The 19,382-nt window shown below is 52.1% G+C and overlaps 1 protein-coding gene across 1 annotated transcript; it reads left to right on the top strand.

Annotated features, from left to right (window-relative positions):
- Window positions 1-274: 274 nt before the first annotated feature.
- On the top strand, window positions 275-17,450 carry TEX29 (testis expressed 29). Its single transcript, XM_089899807.1, has 5 exons — window positions 275-620; window positions 2,951-3,061; window positions 13,732-13,801; window positions 14,592-15,121; window positions 17,332-17,450. The coding sequence occupies exons 1-5, from the start codon at window positions 563-565 to the stop codon at window positions 17,448-17,450; spliced, it is 888 nt and encodes a 295-aa protein (XP_089755933.1). The 5' UTR covers window positions 275-562.
- The last annotated feature ends 1,932 nt before the right edge of the window (window positions 17,451-19,382 follow it).

The following is a 19,382-nucleotide window of genomic DNA, read 5'->3' as shown; positions in this document are numbered from 1 at the left end:
ATTCACCTTCCCTCTGCACAGAATCCTGTCCTAACGCCCGACTTCCCTCGGCGTTAAGGCCAAAGCCCCCCCACGCCACCCACACACGTGCTCGTGCTTTGGCCTCCGTCGTCTCTCCTCTGCCTGCCTTCCCTCGAGCCACGCCGGGTCCTTCCGGTTCTCAGATTCACCAGGCAGGCCTGCCTCACCCCAGGGCCTGGGCCCTTACTGCTGCTTCAGCCTCGCTGGACCCGGTTCTGAGGACGAGCCTGGCCGGCCGATGGGGTGGGCGTCGCTAAGGAAAGGGGCTGGGGCGCGGGGTCTGGAGGCTGCAGGCCTCCACCCCTGTCCGGGCCTTCTGTGTGATGCGGCGGGGCCTGTGTGACATCACAGCCGGCGGGGCGGGCCTTCCGCTGGCCAGGAACGTGGCTCAGCCTTCCGCTCAGCCGGGGACGTGCCCGCCGGGCCTCCTCCCTTCCTGGCACAAACTGCGCCAGGCCCGGCCTCCAGGTCCCCTGTGCTGAGCTGACCTGCTCTCTCCCCCAGGTTCCCTTGACCCCCTGGCTGTCCTTCAGCTGCTGCGATGAGATACGCTCCAGAATTCAAGAAGTCCGCCTCGCACCTCCCGAAGACATTTGCCGGTAACAGGCTGGGCCGCGCGGGGGTCCGGGGAGGTTGTGGTTTCCGAGCCACGCAGCCCGGCGCAGGGGCGGCGGGAAGCGGGGAGGGCCAGCCCGGAGCGGGGGGGAGGGCCGTGTGCGTCCCCGTGGGAACATCTGTGTGGAGGGGACGGGGCGGGGCCTCAGGGCCCGGGGCCTTGCAGCCCTTCAGGGATCGTCTGCGGGTCCAGTTCTTCCTGGCAGTCCCGCAGCTTCGCACCCACACTGCCCCACCGCTGCCCTCTCTCTCCGACAAGTCACCCGTCCAGGGACCCCTCGGAGGGCTGCGCCCCCGAGTGACCCAGGGATCGGGGGCCTCGGACACCAGGCCAGGCAGAGGGCAGCAGGGTGGAGCCGCTCCCTGGAGAGGGCAGCGTGGTCATGGGGCCGAGGTGGGGTCACACAGAGGTTCCCAGGAAGGAGGGCCCAGCTGGGAGTGGGCGCCACCGCGCAGACGTGGCCCAGGGAGCCTCCCCAGGCACTCGCTTCACGGAAGAAACGCTCCGCGGACACCTGACGTAAAGAAAAATGCGTAAAAGCACACGTGGTTTCCCAGCGATGTCCCGAGGGAATTTCCCCCAGTGGGAGGCTCTCTCCCGGGGACCCGGGCACCCTGACACCCTCTGGTGCCCTGACCCTACGCCCTGGTCTGTCTGGGGAGCCCTGATGCAGCCATGCGGGACACGTGGCCCTCTCACATCTGAGACCCGCATCACGTGCTGAGCTCAGTTCCAAACCCACGTGTCTATTGTCTGGGCACAAGCATCCAGGCCTCCTGAACTGCAGAAGCCAAACCAGGGGAAGGAGGTGGGGTGGGGACCCACGGGGCCGTCGCAGCCGGGCCAGGCCATGCAGGGGCTCTGAGGGGCCGTCCAGGCGCCGGGGGTCCCTTCCATCTGGAAGCTCGGGTCTGGGAAGCGCTGTGGATTTGGGAACCCAAGGGGACTCCAACGAGGGTATAATCGGTGTGGGATGCCCCGCAGCCGGCTACTGTGCTGCTTCTCGAGCCCCCCTTTTCCTTATGAGCCACTCTGCAGAAATAACCCAAATGGTCTGTGTGGTGCTTTACAGTTTGTAGGGCGCTTTCGCAGAAACGATTTCAATTTTCACGGCCCCTCTGTGAGGGAATCAACGTTGGCTTTAGACCGACAGGCAGAGCGGACAGAGGTGCATGGTAGATCAACAGCCGAGAGCACGGGCCGCACGGGCAGGTCCCCAGGTCAAACCGTTCCTCCCCACACTGGCTTGACCTTCACTCCCTCACCTCTAACACGGGCAGGTGTGAGGAGGGTCTCTGCAGAGGGGCTGCTGAAACGATCAAAGGAGACAGAACTTGGAGAAATCCCCGAGGCGGGCTCCTTGCAGCCCTGACACACTTGAAGCAAAACCCAGCACAGCTCACGTCCCCTCAAAGTCTGCAGGGACCGAGCCCTCGCCCGAGACCTCGGCGACCACAGTGACCACGGCCCGGGAGCCAGCACAGCCCCGCCCGCCCCGGGTCAGCGGGCCAGCTCTGGCTCCCAGGCTCCAGCTGCAGGGAGTCCCCGACTCTGTCCAGCCTCCCGTCTGCAGCGGTGGCCTCTGCAGCACAGGCCCCACGACGGGGAGGCCAAGGACATGGAGTGGGGCACACCTGGAGTCGGGGTGTCCTGGGCCACGGAGGAAAGGGTATGGAGGGCGGCGGGTTTCCCTGGAATCCCTTAGTCTGAGAGACCAAACTCCCCCCGCCAACCCGAGGAAGACGGCATTCCTCGGAGACTCAGGAAAGGGCGGGCCCTGCTCTACGCCCCACCCCGGGAGACCGTGTTTACTGCTGATGGGCACCTGCTCAGAGCTGAGACCCTGCGGTCCTTCGCCCTCCACTGCAAGACACGTGGCTTCCTGGCACTAAACTTTCTGTCCTTTCGATTCGACTTTTAAATTCTGAAATAATCCTCACGTTGGTCATTTTAACTCAGTCTGCGCTTAAATGTGGATTAAGAACATGTTACTGCCCGAACTCCCAGACACCCATTGTATGAGGTCTGTGTTTCCCAATTGCTTTGTGGAGCGCTGAGCCCGGCTCTCCGGGATGCGTTATCTCCTTAATCCCTGGGGGACCCCGCATTATTCTGTGTGTGTCATCAACTTGACATTGTCGTGTTCAGAAATCTAATTCATTCCAGATCTGAGCTTCAAAGTGAGATGTGTATGATACATAATGAAAACTGTAACAAACCCCACCACGCAAACCTGCGAGCTCCCCTCCCTGCCCCGCGCTCCTTCGAGTCAGAGGGCTATCAGGGTAACGTCCGTGTGTGTCTGCTTTGCAGTGTGCGACATCCCTCTGTACGACATATGTGACTACAGCGTCACCAGAGATCAGTGCAAGGAACTCGGGTGCTGCTTTTATAAAGGCATCTGCTATGAGAAGGCCGTTCCCAGTAAGTACCCGGCCAGGCCCGCCCTGGCGGACAAAGCCACGCGCGCCAGGAATGGGTCTCCGTTGCTGTTCGGGCCTCTTTCTTTGTTCCCTGGTCACATCGCCCTGCTCGGTGCAGCCGCAGGAGAGACGGCTCTGAGGGCCTGGGCCTGGGACTTCAGCCACCGGAGAGAGTCCACTCCCGGGTGCTGTTGAAGAGGCTTATTTGAGATCCCTCCATCCTGGGGGGGGCGAGGGGGTGTAGAAGCCTGCGTTGGAGGAGGCGGCTCTGCAAAAGCAGATGGCTCGGGGCGGGGCCCTCGCGGCTGTGTGCGAGGGCAGGCCTGACCCAGGCAGGAGCTGGAGCCCTGAGGACCCAGGACAGACCTCCGACTGGGGTCAGGATGAAACTTAGACCTGACACTGAGCTCTGCGGCCGGTCCCTGAAGCCCAGGATGCGCCTGGGGAGGTGGAACTAGTAGGGGGGCCTGGGATGGGGAGGGGGCCTGAGCTTGGGGGGAGGCCGGACCCCGCAGTCAGACAGCAAAGGAGGCACCTGGCACTCAGAGTGCAGCGGGAGGGGCGAGCGGGCAGGAGGAGGTGAGCTGGGTCTCCTGGCCCAGAAGGGATGACCTAACGATGCTTTTTCTGGATACTTCCCCACACTTCTGCCTCTGGAATTGTCTAAATTAGTATTTCCAAACACTCAAATTCTACTTGACGGTTGATGCTTGTCCTTGCCCTGTATGCGACCCTTTTAGAAACAGGGGTGAGGGCTCTAGAACTTTGGGGAAGGGGTAAACACGTCCCTGGAACAGGACAGCCTGCAGGGGACCTCACCAGGGAGGAGGAGCGTGTCCCCAGATACAGAAAGCTGGCCGTGGACCCTCAGCTCCGATGCTCTGGGAAATGTGTCCTGTACCCTCCTCCACCCTCAACCCCTGGGGGTCAAGGGCGCAGCTGTGTCCTATGACTTTCCGGGATTTCTTCTTCCCTTGTTTCTCCTCTGTGGTCCCAGCTGGGCTCAGCTGCCCACCCCCAAGGCCTGCCTTCTCCTTCCTGGACACGGGAAGTCAGAAACATTACCCTCGGGGCAGCCCCATCCCACAGACTCAAAACCTTCCGCCAGCTCCTTCAAGAAGTGATATTCTGAGCAAAACAAGAAGCTAAAGCATCGGCAAGATCTGGGTTCAGCCAAAGGGAGAGCATTGTCTTCCTTTATGTGAAGATGTGGTGTGTAGGGCCGAAGCAGAGGCAGTTTAGCTCAAAACGAGGCCGGTAAGAGGCCACAACGAACACTCCTCATAGCTGGGAGGATTTTCTGGTGACAATTTCTCCTTCAGATCTTGAGTTAGAAGACTTGGGACCAGATCTCCTTACTCATCCCACCTGCCACCTCCAGGGACCCCAGCACCCCTAGGATCCCACACCCCTTCCCCTGTACCTGAAGATAGAAGCAATTGGAAGTTACCTCCTTTGGTCGTTATTTTTACTGAGATGAAATTCTCATGCCGTAAAATTCACCCTTTTGAAGAGTATGATTCAGTGACTTTTAGTATATTCACAAAGTTATACACTATAAATTCCAGAACATTTTCATTATCCCCAAAAGAAACCCGCACCCATTAAACCGTCACCCTATTCCCCCCCGCCCTCCACTCCCTGGTAACCACCAATCTGTGTCTGTGGATCTACCGTTCTGGACATTTTCATATAAATGGAGTCATACCATATGGGGTGGCCTTTTGTGTCTGGCTTCTTTCACTTACGTAATGTTTTTAAGGTTCATCTATGATGTACCATGTGTCAGTACTTCATTCCTTTTCATGGCTGAATAATATTCCCTTGCCTGGATGGACCACATTTTGTTTATCATTTGTCTGTTGATGGGCATTTGGGTTGTTTCCACTTTTTAGCTATTATGAGTGAAGCTACTATGGACAAATGCACACACAGAGTTTGCATGAACATGTTCTCAATTCTGGACCATATATTAACTCTATCTTAAAATTTTGAGGAAGTGTCAAACTAGTTTCCAAGTGGCTGCACCATTTTACAGTCTAAACCAGCAGCAAATGAGGGTTCCAGTTTCTCCATATTCTCACCAACGCTTTTCATCCGTCGTTCTGATTATACCCATTGTAATGGGTGTGAAGTTATATTTCATTGTCATTTTGATCTGTATTTCCCTAATGAGTAATGACGAGCTTATTTTCCTGTGCTTATCGACTGTTTGTGTATCTTCTCTGGAGAAAAGTCTATTAAAATCCTTTGCTCAGTTTTTAACTGGGTTAATTATCTTTTTATCGTGGAGTTGTAAGGGCTATTCATATATTCTCGTAGACCCTTTTCAGATATATGATTTCAAATACATTCTCCCGAATCTGTTGACTGTCTCTTCACTTTCTTGATAGCGTCCTTTGAAGCACAAAAACTTTCAATTTTGATGATGTCCAGTTTATCTATTTGTTCTTTGGTTGCTTGTGCTTTGGGGGGTTTTATCTAGGAGACCATTGTCTAATTCAAGGTCACAAAGATTTACATTTAGGATATCTTCCAAGGGTTGTGTAGTTTTATCTTCTACATTTCCGTCTTTGATCCACTTTGTGTTCATTTTTGTACGTGGTGTGAAGCAGGGGTACAACTTCATTCTTCTGCGTGCAGATGTCCAGTTTTCCCAGAACCATTTGTTGATAAGAGTGCTCCACTGAATTGTCTCCACAGCCTTGTTGAAATCAATTGCTCCTAAGTGTGAGGGTTTATTTCCAGACTCTCAATTCCATCCCATTGATCTATGTGTCTATCTTTAATCAGTACCACAAGGCTTTGATCACTGTAGCCTTGTAATAAGTATTGAAATATGAGTCCTCCAATTTTGTTGTTCATTTTCAAGATTGTTTAAGTTATTATGGGTCCTTTGAATTTCCATATGAATTCTAGGATCCCTTGTCAATTTCTGCAAAAAGCCATCTGGCATTTTGATAGGGATTGTGTTCAATCTGTAGATAATTTGGGGGAAGGTGTAAAGGGGTATTGCTATTTTAGTAATATTAAGTTTTCTCGTCTTCTGAATAGTGGATGTTTTCCACTTTACATTGTTTTAAATTTCTTTCAATCATCTATTGTAGTTTTTAGTATGCTAATCTGTTTTTCTTTTATTAAAGTTATTCCTACTTATTTTATTCTAATGTTATTGTAAATTGAATTGTCTTTTCAATTTTATTTTCAGATTGTATATAGAATCCTAGGTATATAGGCAGTAGAATTGAAAGGTTGCTAGTGTATAGAAATAACATAAAATTTTTATGGCGATCTTGTACCCTGCAACCTTCTTGAACTTGTTTATTAATTCTTGTCATTTTCTAGTTTATTTCTTAGCATTTTCTACGTATCAGATCATGTCATCTGCACATAGCGATAGTTCTGCTTCTCCCTCCAACCTAGATGGTTTTATTTCATTTTCCTGCTAGGACTTCAGTACAGTGGTGAATAGAGGCAGTGATACTGGACATCCTTGTCTTCACTCTGATATTTGGGGGAAGCTTTCAGTGTTTCACCATTAAGTACCATGGTAGCTTGGGTTTCATTAGGTATCATATATCAGGTCAAGGAAGTTCCCTTGTCTTCCTAGTTTTTTGAGTATTTTTATCATAAAACAATGTTGGATTTTATCAAATTCTTTGCATCTATGAGCACCTCAGGTGTGGTCTGCTTTTTTTTTTTTTTGGTGTTATGAAAAGCACTTTTAATTCTGTATAGAATTTAAAAGACAAAAGCATAAAAATAACTAACTATAAAACTATGTTAATGGATACAACTTATATAAAGATATAATTTGTGACATCAATATAAAGTAGGGGAGGGGAGATGCAAAAGAGGTATTTTTTTTGAATTTTATTTTATTTTATTTTTTATACAGCAGGTTCTTATTAGTTATCTTTTTTTTTTTTTTTTTTTTTGGCGGTATGCGGGCCTCCCACTGTTGTGGCCTCTCCCGTTGCGGAGCACAGGCTCCGGATGCGCAGGCTCAGCGGCCATGGCTCACGGGCCCAGCCGCTCCGCGGCATGTGGGATCTTCCTGGACCGGGGCACAAACCCGCGTCCTCTGCATCGGCAGGCGGACTCTCAACCACTGTGCCACCAGGGAAGCCCCTAGTTTTCTATTTTATACATATTAGTGTATATATGTCAATCCCAATCTCCCAATCCATCCCACCACCACCACCACCACCCCCGCTCAGGGGTGGTCTTTATTACTTATGTAGATTTGAGTTACTACCTAGTACCCTTTTCTTTCATCCTGAAGGACTCCCTTTAGTATTTCTTGTAAGGCAGGTCTGATAGGGCTGAATTCTCTCAGTTTTTGTTTATCTGGGAATATCTTAATTTCTCCTTCATTTTTGAAGGATACGTTTATAAAATTCTGAGTTGACCGTCTGTCAGCGCTTTGAATGTTTCATCCCATTGCCTCTGCCCTCTATGGTTTCTGAGAAATCTGCTGATTATCTTAAGGCTTCTTTATACACAGCAAGTCCTGTCCCTTATGCTGCTTTCAAGATTCTCTTTTGACAGTTTATCGTGTGTCTAGGCGTGGATCTCTTTGATTTTATCCTACTCAGAGTTCAGGAGCTGCTTGGCAATGTAGATTAATGTTTATCAAATTTAGGAAGCTTTTGCCATTTCTTCAAATATTCTTTCTGCCCTCTCCTCTCCCTCTGGGACTCCCGTCCTACATATTCGATACACTCCATGGTGTCCCACAGATCTCTGAGGTTCTATTAATTTGTCTTAATTCGATTTTCTTTCTGTTACTCAGACTGGCTAATCTCAATGGACTTATCTTCAGGTTTACTGATTCTTTCCTTTGCCTGCTCAAATCTACCACTGAGGTCCTCTGGTGAGATTTTCATTTCCATTATTATACTTTCAACTTCAGAATCTCTATTTGGTTCTTTTTTTTAAATTAAATAATTTCTATCTTTTTGTTGATATTCTCCATGTGGTGAGATATCATTCTCATACTCCAGTTCTTTAGACGTGGCTTCCTTTAGTTCTTTGAACATATTTAAAATAAAGTCTTTGCCTAGTAAGTCTAACATCTGGGCTTCCCGGGGGACCATTTCTATTAACGGCCTTTTTTCATGTACATGGCCATATTTTCTTATTTCTTTGCATGTCTCGTATTTTTTGTTGACAGTAGACATTTTAAATAATATAATGTGGTAACTCTGAAAATCAGGTCCTCCTGCCTCCCCAGATCTCTTGCTGTTGCTATTGTCATTGTTTCGTGACTTTTCTGGATGAATTCTGTAACGTCTGTATTCTTCGTGGTGTGTGCTCATTGAAGACTCTGCTTGGTCAGCCTAGTGGTCAGACTAATGGCTGGACAGAAATCTCTCTGGACACCTGGAAACAATGATCTCTCAGTCTCTGCTGAGGGCCCTGTGTGTGTGTTGGGACCCACCTCCTACACGCAGCCAGATAGTTCCCAACTCTACCTTAACCTTCACTTTCTGCTTGCACAGAACCTCAAGGTCAGCCAGCAGTGCAAGCTTGGAGCCTTCTCAGGTCTCTCCTAGGTATGTGCACAGCCCTGGACGTGCCCACTGCCTTCTGGGTTCCAAGGGCTATGTCACAGCTTTCCAAACCTCCCTGTAGACAGATCATCCCCCAGGTTTTCCCTCTCAGCTTTTTGGTCAGCCTGTTGTTTGCCCCCGACTGCTCTCAACCACCTCAGCCATCGTGATTCTCCACAACTGCCTCCGATTATTTCCAGCAAATGGCTGAGGGAAAGGCTGTTCCCACTACATGAGCTCCAAGTCCAGTCACATAAAGACAACCTTGCGAGTGGGGTCTTCCAGTGAAGCGCCAGATGGAACGAAGTGTGACCATTTTCTGGGAATGGGACTTGGAAGGAGCTTCAGTCCTGTTCCTTACCCTCCGGTGGTACAGAGCTGCTGGTTGTCACCAGGACTGTGGGCTGTAGGTTTTCATGACTATCATGGAACTGGAGAGAGGGCAGGAGAGGTGGGAGCAGGCATGTTAAAATGTCCAAATATCACTGTTGTTACTGAGATTCACCTGTTCATCTTGAATAAAGAGACTGCTGCAAGATTGTGGTTAGCTTCCAAAGTTTTGAAAAAGTTTATTACCTCAATTTTGACCCTTGTTCTCATTGCTTTTCTGAAGGAGGGTATTTGGGGGCAGGGACTCCTGCTCTGCCATTTTTTCTGATGTCACCCTGAACGTTAATTTTGGGCTTTAATGAACCTCTAGTCCAGTTGTACACAATGGGGTAGTGAGAGAGGTACCACAAGACATAGTGCTTTTTTTTTTTTTTTTTAAAGGAGTTCATTCTCCTCCATCTGTCCCATTGTAAAACCCATGGCATCTTACTTGAGAGAGCTGGATGAGTCTCAGCTCTTACACTGTTGAATGACCCATCACGTTGCTGCATCCCAGCTGCTCGTTCACTGGGGGATGTGACAGGCACTCCTGAAGCTGACTTCGTGGCACTGGGTGGTGGTTTGGCCATCATTTGCTGCTTTTTGCACTTGTCATCCTTTTGTTGCTTTGTGGTTTTAGCAGTTGGACGCACACACGTATCACTATTTGGAGAGCAGCCAACGATTACAACCTGGCTCACTTCATTTCCGTCACGGAGTTTTGCTTCTTAGAGGACTCTGGTGTCCTAGGCACGTATGCAACTTAGTTTTTCTGAGACGTTTACCACGTGGGGCTCCTAAAACTTTTAACATCCAAAGGGTATGTGAGTTTGTTCCTTCAATCTTCTACATATAAAGAGGCAAAAGGCATTCAATTCCCAGGTCGAGTCACAGGACAGGGCATAGTCTTTGGCCATTAATTATCCCAATTTACTCACATCCTAGTGAAATGGAGCCCTAACAGCATAAGGCAGTGAAATGGATCATTCAGGGAAGAATGCAGCCAGCAAAGGAACAGAAATCCAAGTTGCTGCTGCTGCTTTTTCTTTGTTTTTCACCTGTTCCATCCCCTGAGCACCTTCTCATCAGAGTTTTATTGTGGGAGTTGGCCATTTTGTAACTGTTAGTATTTCAGACATCATTTAAATTAGAGCCATCACCTGATGCCTGTCACTTATTTGAAAAATGAACCTCATTCTTTATAGCACCTTAATTATTAGTGTCCTTAAGGAACCCAGAAAAGAACACGAACTGAAGAATTTTTTGTCCTTGCAGAGGGCTCATTGTTCCGCAAGTGGGTGTGTCATTTTTGCATGGAGGTGAGTATTAATCCTTTTTCCACTCTTCCAATTATAATAAATGAGTTGTGTGAGCTAGGCTATTTCTTCAGACTTCTTTCGAGCTCAAGAGGTGGGGCCATCTGTGGGGAGAGTCTGGGCAGTGAGCCCTGCATTTGGGTCCTCACTGTGCTCTCAAATTATTTTTCATTTCTTTGATATCCTTCTCATTCAAGACGGCGAGCGAACCTTTGTACCGTGTAAGTTGTAGTATTCGGTGACAGGGTATTATGAGTTCTTTGTACACGTAATTCCATGTTATGAAAACCTTTCACCAACTTCTTACATTGGCTGCTTTGAAGTGCACATTGTGTTGTGGAATAACCTGTATTATTAGGAACATGAACTTGGGGAATTAGCATTAGATCTTTGAGAAAGAATTGGGGATTCAAAGAGGATGACTCGCTTTCATTCCTCAGTCTTGATTGTAGGGTACAGTATTTAACCTGTCACTTCTTCTAAGTGTTTGACTTCAGTTTCTTCATGGGACTTGCTGAGACGATTTCAAAACTTTCGTTTAACTGTATTTGGGGGAGGACTTGCCAAGATATTCCTTCAGTTGCTGTTGTTTCTGAGTGATCAGTCATAGTCTGTGTTTTATGATAAATCACACATATTGCTTGTGACGAATAGCGAGCTGGCCAGAGACCGTGCAGAGAGAATCATTGAGGTTCAGTCTCTGCCTTCAGGGGCTTGACCTCAAGAACAAAAAGTACTCGCGCATGGAAAGATGTAGAAGACATGCTGACGGTAGAAAACTAAATCATTGACTAAATGTGTGTGTTTCACTAACAGGGATTCACTTACATACAGATTCTGAATTTCATGAACCGGGACACAAAACCACACTAAGGAATATACACTCCTTGGAATCCAAGAATTCGTGGGTTGCCTTCCTGTCCCTTAAAAGCTCCTAATTCGCACTTCGTTTCAATTCCATTCATTTGATATCGTTTAAAGAGTACTTTGTGTCAAGGCCTAGGACCCCCTATGTTAGTTGTCTATCGCCGTGTGACAGATGACCCAAAACTCAGTGGCCTCAGGCAACAACTTAGGGGCTTAGCTGGGTGGTTTGGGCTCCGGTGACTCATGGGAATTGTAGTCAAGATTCCAGGAGGCTGCGCCAGTCGTCCGAGGCCGGCCTGGGGCTGCGCCATCTGCCCCGTGGGTCTCACCTTGTCACAAGTCTGCCTGCACGTCCTTATACATGAGACGGTCTTCCCCGGAGCCAGCGAGCGGCGAAAGAGCAGGGTAGGAGCCATGGTGGCTCTGACCTCGCCTTGGGGGTTCAGAGGTCAGCCCCATACACCGCAGAAGCGTCTATACCACGGTGTAAATTCCAGGAGGTGAGAATCGCTGGAGGCGTCTCGAGGCCCTGGGGATTCGGGGGTGAGCCTAGGCGCACGCACTTCCACGGGAAAGGCATTGTGGAAAGAAAGAAGCCAACCGATTGCAAGGATCCTCCAACAGGAAGTTTCCTAATCCGGTCACCGTCGAGGGGAGGCAGACTGTATCCAGCACCAGCCCCCGCCCTCTCCCTGTGAACTCCCGAGCGTGAGCGCCTGCTGTATACTAGCCTCTGCTCGCTGAGTTCCGGCAGCTCCAGGAAACCGAGCACCTGTGTTCCCATTGCTGAGCTATTTGGCTTCAACCCCTTTCAGTTTTCTGACCTCAGCCCCACATCCAGGACCCCCGTGCCCCGCACGACTGCCAGAGCCCCTGCAGATTAGCCAGTGCGGGTCCCACTGGAGTCATCCTCGCATCCTGGGACGCAGCTTTCTCTACAACCATCGCTTACCTTCTGTTCTGGTTTGGGCTGTGTCCCCCGAGGAGAGATGCCGAAGCCCTAGCCTCCAGTACCTGTTGTGTGACCTTGTTTGGATGTGATGAGTGAAGGTGGGGTCATCCTGGAGGAGGTGGGCCCTTGTTGCAACATGACTGGTGTCTTAATCAGAGGAGACACAGAGACACAGCCTCGGGGAGAATGTTCTGTGAAGGCAGACGCACAGGGACGGCGGCCGTGTGATGGCGGAGCCAGAGGTGGGGTGATGCGCCCATGTGCCTGGGGTTGCCGGGAGCCACAGGAGCTGGAAGAAGCAGGAAGGATCCCCACCTCCACCCCCCAGAACCTTCAGCGGGCGCACGGCTCTGCCGTCACCTTGGCCTTGGGCATCTGGCCTCCAGGCTGTGGGCCGATACGTCTCTGTGGTTTCGAGCTGACCAGTGGTGGCGCCCCTCCGTCATCACAGCCCCAGGAAAGCACCGCCCAAGCGGGGACAATGTCTGATAATGTTATTACTGGTTAAGGTGAAACGGCTGAGTGGGAAGAAGTAAGGGAATTGAAGCAGATCACGTCACTCGAGGTCGGCGTTTGCAAGCCAGCCAGTCCCCTTCCCCTGAAGGGGCGGAAGGGCGGTGGGAGAGAGGCCAGCAGTGCCGGTGGCCCGGCAAGTGCCACCGCGCGCGAGCCGCTCCCGGCGCCGTACTGGCCGGCGTGCTCGCGTTCCCGCTTTCAAGGCCTGACGTGAGCCAGGTGAAGACAGCGTGCAGGATAGACCCAGGGCGGAAGGGCGTCTGGTTACCGAGCGGAGCAGCGCTCACGCAGGGCTGCCGGGCCTGCGGATGCCGCGCTTCAGTCGCCCGAGCGCCGGGCCCGCCGGTGGGGGCCCCGCGTCAGTCCTCGTGGGAGGCTGGTCTCCAGGCCCGCCTGTGAGCCTGGGCGCCGCGAGGCCCCTGCGCTGGAGCAGCCCTGGAGAAGGCTTGTGGGGCTCGCCCAGCTGCGCCTTCCCCCTCCTTCGCCGGCATGCAGAGGGGCCAGGGATTCACACCGGAGGATGCTCGCGCACAGGGAAGCGCCAGGGTAGCGGTTGCCCCTGGGGCACCTTGAAAGGCTCAGGTTCTTCTGTCGGGGGTGGGCTTCGAGAAGACGTGAGCAATTTGGGGCAGTGCACATCCCTCGTTAATAAAGGAGAGCTCAGCCCATGAAGTTTGAAATCGGACCTGTGGGATTGGTCACCCAAAAACATCTCCTGATGTTTTGGGACAATTGACCTGAGTATTGAGGGACCATTTCCAGGAAGCCGGGGGCAGGGTGCGGGCCCCGGTCACAGGAGGCAAGGAGGCCGGGTGCTGTTCTTTCTGGAGGACAGACAGACGAGGGAGCCTCTCCCCACAGCTGTCCTCAGGGGTCCTCTGGGAGCCACGGGCCGCCCTGAGGGCCTGCAGGTGGAGCCTTCTTCCCCCTAAGAGTGGCTTGGATCCTGGACGTGTTTCCAGGGGGAGAAGGTGGAGAGGCAGGTGCTCAGGGTGGAGCTGGGCCTCAGGGGTAGGTGGAGGGCGTGGCCAACTCCGGGGAGCCTCCCTTTGGTGACGGACCTGGGTCCAAATGATGAACTGAAATTGTTTTCCAGCTTATGTGCAAGTGTTTTCCGCCTTGATCGTGATCATTGCCGGGGACTTTATCGTCACCATTATTTACAGGTCAGTGCTTTGGTTCTCTGAACCTCACCTGCAGACCCGAGAGGGAGACGAACAGGATGGTGTGGGCAGGCGGCTCCCCAGCCTTGCCATGGGGCACGAGGAGGGCCCTCTGTGGACGCGAGCCTGCTGGGGGGACCAGCCTATGTCTTGATAGCGATGCCAGTGGCATCGAAGGACACCTGACATCTCCAGGTTGGCTTGTCACGCCTCAGCCTCATGGCCAGCGAGCGCTGGGTCTGCAGAGCCCCGGCCGCTGGCCCACACCCAGGCTGCCCTGTCCTTCGGCCTGTGATGGTCGTGATGCAGCCGTGTGCTCAGACCCGAGTCCCCGGGCGGTGTCAGTGGTGCGGACTCACCTCACCAGGCCCTGGCTGTCACCTGTGGTCCACGGGCAGGCCTGGAATTCAGCCTTCATGCGGGGCCCTGGCACCTGTGACATGAACAAAAGCCACTGAGATTAGTTGAGTCACTGTGTCCAACAAGGAGGGAAACCGCTTTCGTCCTCCGAGTGGTGCCGGGTGGCGTCTTGACGGACTGGCCTGGCTGTGACCTGCATGTGATGCTCCCCGTTCTGTCCTTGGAAGCCTGGGTGTCATGTGCCGAGTCTGTTTAGAGCACGTGTAAGAATCAAAAATGAGGACTATTGAGACAAAGCATTTTTCTTGGCAAATACACGTTCATGATCATGAACCTATGTTTTTAGGGGCACGTCCTGGCCGAGGGCTGGGCGGCCCATAGCGTTTTCCACCCTTAATTTCTCTGATTGTGATAAAAACTCTCTTCCCATCAGAGTTGTCCAAGAGAGTAGGAGAGAAAAGGAAGTCCCTACAGAGGCACCTTTGTCCTCCAAGTCCAGCGCTCAAGTGGAAGTGGTGCCCTTGGGCGAGCGGCCGGCGGGGTCGAAGGCCCCGAGCACAGAGCCGTCGCACAAAAGCGCGGAGAGCGGTAGGGAGGGCGGTAAGGCGGCGGGAATGACCAGCTTTACTTCCTCTGCGGTCTTCTCTGGTAAAGACGCTCGGCAGCCATGTCAGCCCTTCTGCGGGTTATACTTGTTGTTTAGTTTGGACAAAAGTCTGTCTTCTCCAGCTGGGAGGGGCGGGTTTGCGGGGCGGGTTTGCAAGGCGGATTCTGTCTTCAGCACAGGCTTCCCGTCTCCACAAGGCCATTCCCTCCTGGAAACATCGCCTTCCCTCTCCTGCCCTCTGTGTCCCCTCAGACACATCCTGCCGGGGTGTGGGCAGCGGGACTGCTGGCTGAGCTGCAGCCCAGGTGCTGGCTGGCGGCGTGAGAGCGTCTCCTCCTTCTGCGGCGCCTGCAGCTGTGAAGTGTCCCCCCCCCCCGCTGCTCTGGTTTCCAGGAAGCCTAGTTGTTTGTCTCGTCACTCACCCTCTTAGGCGGCCTTTGGCCGGAGCCCCTGGCAGGTTAGGGAAGACTGTCCTCAGTGATCGGCTCTGTCCCGGGCCATGTTTATGCGGGAACTCCGTCTAGGGCTCTTGGTATCACGGGTCACAAGGCGTGGCTTTCCTGGAGCAGTGAGCGGCCTGCCCAGACGTCTTCAGGGACCTGGACGTGGCCCTGGCGGACGTGCAGGCCCTGCGCGCACCTTCTCAGGGTGCTCCCTGCGGGGAGAGATGCAGATGTTCCTCCCCCGGGAGTGAGTGGAGAGACTCAAGGCAGCAGAGACGCCCCGCCACCAAACTTGCTTTTGAGTGAATCATGGCCAAGTGTGTGCCGTGTAGCTGTGTTCACAGGCCTTGAAGAAATTCCCTTGGGGTGGCCGAGTATTCCATTCAAAGGCCACTTCTTTTTGCTTTGTTTTTAATCCCGCAGCACTGGCCGTACCGGAAGACGAAGAAACTGAGGACTGAGGTATGTGCTGGGGACCAAGTGAAGATGGGAGGGAATCTCTGAAAGAAATGGGGCGTCGGGGGAACGGCTGTTGAAATATGTTATGCAATGGCCACCCGATGAGAAAAAATAAAGTATCTTGAAAGCTTCGTGTTCCGTGTCGTGTACCCAAGGCCAGAGTTTTACCTTCAGAGGGAGGAAGCCGTCGGAGCTGAGACCATGACCCGGGAGCTTTCATTTCTGACACTCGGCTTGGTACTGACCCCGGGACTGGCAGCTCGCAGCGCTGACTCAGCACCGAGGCCCCCTTTGCAGGGCACAGGCTACAGGTTCACAGGGCGGGTTGTCACTCAAACCCACAGGGAGGGCAGGCCTTGCCCAGCAGGAACAGCATGACCCTCCCCAGGGTCCCCCTCCCGTGACAGGACGCACGTGGGTTCCGCGTGACTGACACATGCTCAGTGTGGGTGATGCCAGCCCAGGGGGACCCCGTGGTCTTGGAGAATCCCTGCTTTTATGTTGGAAACTTGCATTCTCCAGAGCTGCACAAAGGGATTATTTGGATAAGAAATCAGCACAAAAAAGCCCCTAGAAGCCCTCGTTTATTTTCTAGTTGGTAAATTCTAGCGCATGTGGATGTGAATGGTGGTGGGTCAGGGTCTTACTGCCCCTTCCGCCTCACAAGCGTCCTGCTGACCTTGGTTGTCACCCTCGGGTTGGTCTGGGTCAGGTGTCGGCACACCAGTCGTAAAGGACCAGATAGCAACTATTTTAGGCTCTGCGGGCCCTGCATCCCGACGCCTCTTCAACTCTGCTGGCACAGCATCCAGGCGGCCCCAGATGACGGAAATGCCTGGGTGGATGTGGCGGGTTCCGATAAAATCGTTTTTATGACAACAGGTAACAGGGTGGACGTCCCCGCCGGCCGTGGTTTGTCATCCCCGAGTCCTGAGATGCTAGAAGTGTGTTTGTGTGACCTGGGTACCTGTGCACTTCTTGGGCTATCTCCGAATAAAGGGGAAGATGCCCAAGGCCTTGGCCAGTGAATGGGGGCGAGCTCTGTCTATAGATTCGTGATGTCCAGAGGGAGTCTGGTCCCTAACTGGCCTGGGCTGGACCACCGCTTGCAGAGATGAGGCAGATTAGATGCCCCAGAAGCAGCACTTAAGCCCCGAGGTTCGGTGCAGGGCACCTACTGCAGAGCTTCTGCCTTTAATGGGAACTGGAGTGTGTGTTTCCAAGGGACGTAGAAACGGCTTCTGGGCATCTCTTCCTCCAGGATAGGTTGGGCCTGTGCTCCCCAGGCCCCAGGCCCCCTAGGCGACTCCGTGGCCTCTGGGCACCAAGCTGCGGGTGGTACTCCCCTCGTCGTTGCTGCCCCTCCCTAAAGCTGCCCCAGCTCAGCTATGTGCCGGGAGGAGGGGCCAGGTCCCTGACCACCTGGCTGCTGAAGCCCCTCTGACCTGGTGGGTCTGGGTGTAGGGAAGGGCTTCCCCATTTTCCGAGCTCAGGGCTTCCTCACTGAGCCACCCTCAAGGGTTTGGGTGCAGGGTCTGCTGAGGGTGGTGGGACGGGGTGTGAAGGCAGGGCGGTGCCCTGGTGTGGAGCCAGGAAGAGGGTGGGCCCGGCGGGATGGTCCTGAGCTCCCAGGGCTAGCGAGGCAGTCCGTGTGCGGCCCTCAGGTGAGCCCGGCCGCGGCAGGATGTGCGGGCTGACCTCCCCTGGCAGCTCCCGTGGGCCCCTGAGCAGCAGCTGGAACACCGTGACCCCCTCGTGGCCAGGCGACACTGACAACATTTAACCACCTGGGTGGCCTGTGACGTGGCCCCAGACAAGATCCCGGGCCCCGTCAGCCCCTTATTTTCCAGATTACGGAGGGATTGCTGGGTAGGGGAGCCTCAGGAGGATGGGGCGATGGCTCCTCCTAGGAAGTTCGGAGTTTCAGCCCTGCCGGTCCGGCTGCTGCCGGTCTTGGGCCTGGGGGTCCGTGGGGAGGTCCGTGGGGCTGCGAGGGACACTGCCCACTGCCCCCGGGAACCGCTCTGGGCTCGGAGCAGAGGTGGGAGCTGGGGGAGATCTGAGTGCCTCTCACCTTGTGGTGGAAGCAGAATCTACCTGCCTTTGTGACGGATGCTGCGACTCATTTATAAACCAGTGCCTGCTTTGTTGGTGTACACTAGCCTAGGAATTTCGAGATTCAGAGAAGCTAGAAAATAGTCCAGAAAACCAGGAATGACTTAAACTGATGTCTAAGGGTCAACTGAGATCACCATATGGTTTTTCTTTTTTAGTTTGCTAATAGGGTGAATTACACTGATTTTCAAATGTTAACCCAAACTTTTGTTCCTGGGGTGAATCCCATTCGGTCATAACCTATTATCCTATCTGTATACTGTTAGAGCCTATTTGCAAAATGTAGAAAACAATCTTATTGGTACCAGGAGGTAAGGAGTGGGGAAGGATAAATTGGGAGATTGGGACTGACATATACATACTACCATACAGAAAATAGATAACTAAGAAGGACCTACTGTAGAGCCCAGGGAATGCTACTCCATACTCTGTAATGGCCTGTATGGGAAAAGAATCTAAAAAAGAGTGGAAATATGTATAAGTGATTCACTTTGCTGTACAGCAGAAACTAACACAGCATCGTAAATCAACTCTACCCCAATAAAAATTTTTTAAAAAAGAATAATTATTTTAAGAATTTGTAAGCTTTTCCTTCTCCTCCGGTTTTCTAAATTATGGTTGATGTTTGAAGTAAAAACCGTAACACCCTTGTAATGTGGTTTTCAGTGCATGTGGAGGAAATATCTAAGAGCTCTATATTACAAATGGGTGAGGGTAAAGTGACAGAAGGGGAAGGAAGGTTTCCACCCTTCACTCAAACTGGTACAGGCACCTGCAAAATAGCTTGCCAGTTTCTTAAAAATGTAAACATATATTTGCCATATGCAACTAGCAAATGTGCTCCTGGGCATTTATGGCAGAGAAATGAAAACATTTCTACAAAAACCTGTAAGGATGTTCATGGAGACTTTATGTGTAATAGCCCCAGATTAGAAACAGTCCTACAGCAAGTGAACGGTTAAACTGTGGCATATTCATACCAGGGAATAAAAGGAAAAACTAATGATAACTAGCAATAATTTGGACGGATCTCAAAGGCATTATGTTGAGTAAGAAACCCATCTCAAAAGGTCACATACTGTGTGATTCCATCTGGATGACGACATTCTAGAAATGACAGACTTGTATGATGGGGAGAAGCTAGTGGTCGCCATGGCGAGGAAGGTTCTTGGTGGTGGTGAAGAGGGGGGGTATACCCGTTAAAGGGCAGCATGAAGGGGTCTTTGTGGTGCCCAGAGGTCTGCGTCTTGGTTTCAGTGGTGGTCACGTGAGTGTATATGTGTCAACATGGCTTAGACACACAAACACACACACACTGTTGCAGTGTCATGTTCCTGGTTTTGGTTCAGTGCTGATGGAACCATGGGGAAATTCTGACTGAAGAGTACCCACAACCTCTCTGGGATGCTTTTGAAACTTCCTGTGAACTATGGTGATTTCAAACTAAAAAGCTAAAAAATGTAAAATGAAGTCTTTCTGACATTAAGAAAATAAAGGCCGATGAGATGGCTACCAGCCTCTAAAAAGTCCAGCAGCCTGAACACGGCCTGCAGAGATTGCAGACACGGGCACGGCGTTCGGTTCAGAGCAACAGGGAAGT

The sequence above is a fragment of the Delphinapterus leucas genome, chromosome 18, assembly GCF_059928025.1.
Source record: "Delphinapterus leucas isolate spDelLeu-1000000601 "Yukka" chromosome 18, BTC_Dleu_Yukka2, whole genome shotgun sequence".
Lineage (NCBI taxonomy): Eukaryota > Metazoa > Chordata > Mammalia > Artiodactyla > Monodontidae > Delphinapterus > Delphinapterus leucas.
This window is presented reverse-complemented; position numbering and strand designations above follow the sequence as displayed.

Excerpts from the sequence above, each read along its gene's own strand:
- TEX29 (XM_089899807.1), top strand. The coding sequence starts at position 563 with ATGAGATACGCTCCAGAATTCAAGAAGTCCGCCTCGCACCTCCCGAAG. Across the intron at positions 621-2,950 it reads CCTCCCGAAGACATTTGCCG|TGTGCGACATCCCTCTGTAC; the intron begins GTAACAGGCTGG and ends TCTGCTTTGCAG. Across the intron at positions 13,802-14,591 it reads ATCGTCACCATTATTTACAG|AGTTGTCCAAGAGAGTAGGA; the intron begins GTCAGTGCTTTG and ends TCTTCCCATCAG.